The sequence below is a fragment of the Cyphomyrmex costatus genome, unplaced genomic scaffold (assembly GCF_001594065.2).
Source record: "Cyphomyrmex costatus isolate MS0001 unplaced genomic scaffold, Ccosl1.0 scaffold1662, whole genome shotgun sequence".
Lineage (NCBI taxonomy): Eukaryota > Metazoa > Arthropoda > Insecta > Hymenoptera > Formicidae > Cyphomyrmex > Cyphomyrmex costatus.
Window position 1 is genome coordinate 4755 of NW_017275677.1, and position 5031 is coordinate 9785.

General features: G+C 33.5%; 2 protein-coding genes across 2 annotated transcripts; one reads left to right on the top strand and one right to left on the bottom strand.

The window, feature by feature from the left end:
* Positions 1 to 633: 633 nt before the first annotated feature.
* LOC108771848 (uncharacterized) lies at positions 634 to 2586 on the top strand. The gene is made up of 4 exons (XM_018537248.1): positions 634 to 736; positions 830 to 946; positions 1130 to 1294; positions 2369 to 2586. Exons 1-4 carry the CDS (start codon positions 634 to 636, stop codon positions 2584 to 2586), a joined length of 603 nt encoding a protein of 200 aa, XP_018392750.1.
* A 626-nt stretch (positions 2587 to 3212) lies between these two features.
* Positions 3213 to 4636, bottom strand: LOC108771849 (putative nuclease HARBI1). The gene is made up of 3 exons (XM_018537249.1): positions 4365 to 4636; positions 4109 to 4255; positions 3213 to 4005 (listed from the first exon to the last, which is right to left on the bottom strand). The coding sequence occupies exons 1-3, from the start codon at positions 4634 to 4636 to the stop codon at positions 3213 to 3215; spliced, it is 1212 nt and encodes a 403-aa protein (XP_018392751.1).
* Positions 4637 to 5031: the final 395 nt, after the last annotated feature.

The window sequence follows — 5031 nt, forward strand, 5'->3', positions numbered from 1 at the left end:
TGGGTCGACATGCGAGTATCGATTGTTTTTATCTCTGTCAAACATACGCGAAAATACCAAAGCATCTCATACGCGACAATGCGAATTTTCTAATTCTATTCAAACAAGATGGTACCAATCTGAAACACATTTACAACGATCACGTGAATACCGATATGTCTTATGAAAAATTTTGCACGCTGTGTCATCTGTGGGTGCGTTCCGAGTCGCGCATGAAGCGCGTAGACTGCATAGAAAGTCGTTCCGAGTTAACTATTGCGCGCTTCTAAAGCGCTTCGAGAGTACTTGAATTCCCCAGATTGTACTAACCGTATTGAATTCTTAGCTCTCTATCCAGCGCGTTGACTGCTTCTCTTTCGACTTGAGGCAGTGAAAGCATTTCATGCGTTGATGCAGTCTAAGCAGTTATTAGATAATTCGAAACGCACTCAGATTGCACCGATTGCAGAGCAGTACACCGCGCCGATTCCTACAGATTGAAGTCTGGAAACGCTTATCCGAGTTGTGTTTGCTCGTGTGTTCTATCGCTCTCACGAAAGCATATTTTTGTACAAGATCCTCGGCATCCACGGTCGACATTCACACATATGTACTTGACACACCGTGTTTCCAATAACAAGCTCAAACACAATAATGGATGAAGAACAATTATGTGAATTTCCTGTATATATTGAGGAGAAAAACGAAATAATTACCTTATTTTTAAGCAAAAAAGCTATTGAGAGAGCAACACAAGGTAAAACTCTAATGTGTTTACATAGATTATGATTTACTTTAATAAATTATAATAAGATTAGACACCAGATTAATGATTGTGCTTTTCTTATAGACGAAGCTTTTTTAACCGAACTTATTGCGAAAGAAACAAAACAACAACAAATTAATGAGGTATCAGTAGCACCAGTAGAACATACAGACGAAAATGCTGTCGACAAAAACAATGCAGGTAAATATAAACAGTTTATGGTAATTATACAATTTATATATGCATATATATTTTTGTATATCAATATCTGCAATTAACCTTTTAATTTTATTTAAAAGCATGTATATTCAAGATTAAAAATAATGTAAAAGATCATATTTTGATGATTTAAAAGTTGTTTATTTTTTAAATTAATGCTTTTAGACAAGTCAAAGGTATTTGTATGGCCAGATAAGGCAGTACTTTTGTTATTGGAAATGTACCGAGAAAGAGAAGAAGATTTCTCTACTGGATTAAAGCGTAGCAATAAAATCTGGACTGAAATTGCTGCTGAGATGAAAGAGGCGAATTCTTTATATAAAGTGACAGGTCAGCAATGTGCGTCCAAAATGTCTGGTTTAAAACGGACATATAAAAATATTGCTGACTTAAATAAGAAAAGCGGAAATCATAAAAGTTCGTGGGCTTTTTTTTCGGTAAGAATGTTTTATCATGTATTGTAAAATACCTGGTTTTTATATGCATTTAGTATATTTTATTGCATACATTTTGTTACTATTATTATTATTATATACTATAGGTTATGGATTCAATATTTGGTGATAAAGCTTCAATTAATCCTCCTGCAATTGCGACGAGTGATGGTCAGTGAACCCTTGTAAGGAGTCATCACCAACAACATCATCTACGATTTCATGCTCTGACGTAAAAGGTAAGTACTTGAAAACAACTGCTGCAAAAATAAAATCTTAATTTGTTTCTGATTTCTTACTTTATGTTGTTCTTAAAAATTTTCTCCGGTGGACTAGGTAACAGTTTTATTATAATTTTATATATTAGAACTCTTTCGTGTATTAATAGTACATTGTGTAACATGTATGGTAAGTTGTTTATTGTGCGACGCAGGCGCGGGAGCACGAGCGAAGCGAGTGCGCTCCCCCGCGCCCGTGCCGCACAATAAACAACTGAGCATATGAGTTACATACAGAATTTTTCATTACAAGTGCTCGTCGTAATGTGCCCAATACAGCAACGTTTTTGCGCAGAAGAGTGGGGTTAGAGTAATAACTAAAGCCGTTGAGTTATTGGCTATTTACCGCACGCAAAAGCGTTGAGTTATTGGGCACATTACGTGCACGCGTAATAAAAAAACTTTATGAACACCGGTATTTTTTTGTTGAAAATTATCTCCACTGAGTCGAATAATATATTCTTTAAATGTTATTTACATATTTTTCTTAGTCAAACATGAATAGTCCCAGAAAATTTATTTCGTAAATTTTTAATAAACGGATTACAATGTTTAGCGTAAAAGATTAATATTTTGTAATATATAGTGAGGTTAAAAAGGAATTAGTTGTATTAATAAAGATCTAAAGGTTATATATTTATTATGTACATGTATTAATTTAGTAATGGTCATTTTTACGTCATCGAATACAGGTCCACAGAGTAAGAAAAAACGGGTGGAACACGTTTTGGAAGAATTAGTAGAAAATATAGCCACAGAAATAGAAGAAAAAAAAGAAGAAAGAAAAAGAAGAGAGGCAAAGCACGAAGAAATTCGAGAAGAAAATAGACGAGATCGCGAGAGAAGACATAAGGAGCAAATGGATGTCCAAAAATCTTTAGTATCTATTTTACAACAATTTTTAAAATAAAATATAGTTTCTTGTAGTTTTATAAGAAATAAGATTAAGAAAGCGTTTACTTGCACACTTATTTACTTTTCCAGGCTTCCGAGCCATCACTTAAATAAAAACCTTTTATGGTGTTTTTTATTTTTTTAACAAGAAAGTTTATTGACTTTTAGTTAAAAGTTTTTGATTAAGTTTTGTATTAAAACTATTAATGGTTTGTTCATTTAAAAACTTTTAAAAACTGTTGTATTTAATATAAGTTTAATATGGAACTTGTACATAATTTGAAAAATATTTTTCATAAAATGTTTTATCATTTAATAAAAATAAGTTGTTTATGTTTATGTTAAGAAAATATTGAAAAATGTAAAATATTTTTCTAATGTTTGAAAAATATGTTTCTTTGTGGAGGAGGCTTACAAAATACACAACTTGAATGTTTTGAATAAGATTTTATAATGGAAATAAAACCAAAGATTAAGCAGAAACAAATATCTATTAACCTAAATGTTTATTCATTAAAAAATACAATACAAAATTTTTTATACAAATTCGTTGATAGGTCCTACAAATTTATTTCAAACACGTAACATGATTTTTCAAATTCATTTCTAATAAAATTATAACATTAAAAAATTCTTTTATAATCATACATTTATTTTTATTGGCAAAGCATTCATTATTACTATTCTTTTGGCATTTCCTAAATCAGTGTTATTATCGCGAATTTGGGCCTGATATTCTTCATGATGTTGGATACCGGTAGTCATAACATCATTTTGTAATAAACAAATATTGTGTAAGACAGTACACGCTATAATGAACTCTGGTATCTTTTTAACGTTTGTCAGTGGTAAACAGTCTAATAATATTCTAAAACGTATCTTCAATTGGCCAATCGCCCGTTCAATTGCTATTCTTGTTGAAGATAGACAATAATTAAAATTTTTTTGTTGATTTGTCAAATGTCCATTGTCTCGAAATGGAACCATTACGTTGGGATGAATCGGATATGCTGCATCTCCAATAATATGAGAATTGTTAGGGAAGTACACCTCAGGTCTCTCAAGAAAATATGCCACTGGAGAGTTTTTAAAAACCCGAGCGTCATGTACTGATCCCACTTGACCTGCATAGCAGTGTGTGAAGAGACCCATCGAATCACAAACTACTTGAAGATTGATGGATGGGAAACCTTTCCGGTTTATGTATGAAACTGAATCTGTTGGTGGAGCTCGGATCTTGATATGAGTCCCATCTATAGCACCGATTACATTTGGAAAGCCACTAGCTTCTAAAAATTTATCGCTGATGTTAGTAGCAACAGCTTCATCAGGCCACTGAATGAATCGAGGCGCGATGCAATGCAATGCATAAGTTACACGTTTTACGGCTCTAAAAGCCGTTGCTTTGCCCACTCCAAATTTGACGCAAATGGATCTACAATAAGCCATAATATAAAAAATAAAAAACTGTAACAATATAACGACAGTGGTAGTTACATGCATACAAAACAAAAATAGTTTATACAAATTTTACATACCTATACGAATCAGGAGTAGCCATAAACCACAGAGTAATATACATTTGTTTTTCTGCTGAAATTGGTTTTCTTCCAGTTATGGTATTTGTCTTATTTAGCGCTGGTCCGATTAATGATAAAATAATTTCAAATGTTGCCGGAAACATTCTAAAATGTTAGGTTATGATGCAAATGAAATTAATTTCTCAAAACCAAATAAAAAATATTTTATCTTTATAATTTAATGATATATATATATATATATTGAAATGCTTACCTGAAATGCTCTTTAAATGCAATATTGGAGTAATTAGGAATTACACGATAAACGTAATCTGTAATTTTTTCGGTTGCAATCATTTTTCCACGTGCTTTACTCCCCATTAGTGTACAATACAATGTTTGTATATCCCTTAAGGAAACGTCTTCATCTTCATGTTCACTCTCGCTCGATTGTGAGCTATCACTTTCGACGTTTTTGTTTAAAAATATCAATGAAGTGACCATTGATACTGTAAATCGTTTCTTGACGTTTCGTTCGGCATCCATTTTTAACATTACCACTCAACCCACTGCAGTCCACTCAGCGCATAGCTCGCACAGGAAACCGGTCCGAATTCATAAGCGCTTCATGCGTGTTATGCGCGCATTGAAAAAACGGAACGATTTCAAAGTGTTGTGCATCAGTATTGCAGTCCACGCGCTTCATGCGCGACTCGGAACGCACCCTGTGTTGGCAACGCAAATACGGCTTCGTAGTTATCGACAAGGACAGTGCGTTACATAACGGTAGGTACAGATGTGGCTTCGACGATTTCGCGATACTGTGAATCATGCAGTGTCTATTGTGACGTCGCAACGATATGAACGATACGAAGAAAATCGCCGAACGTGAGCGAACCGCAAAATTGATTGCGAAAACACGTGAGTCGATTCGTAAGAAA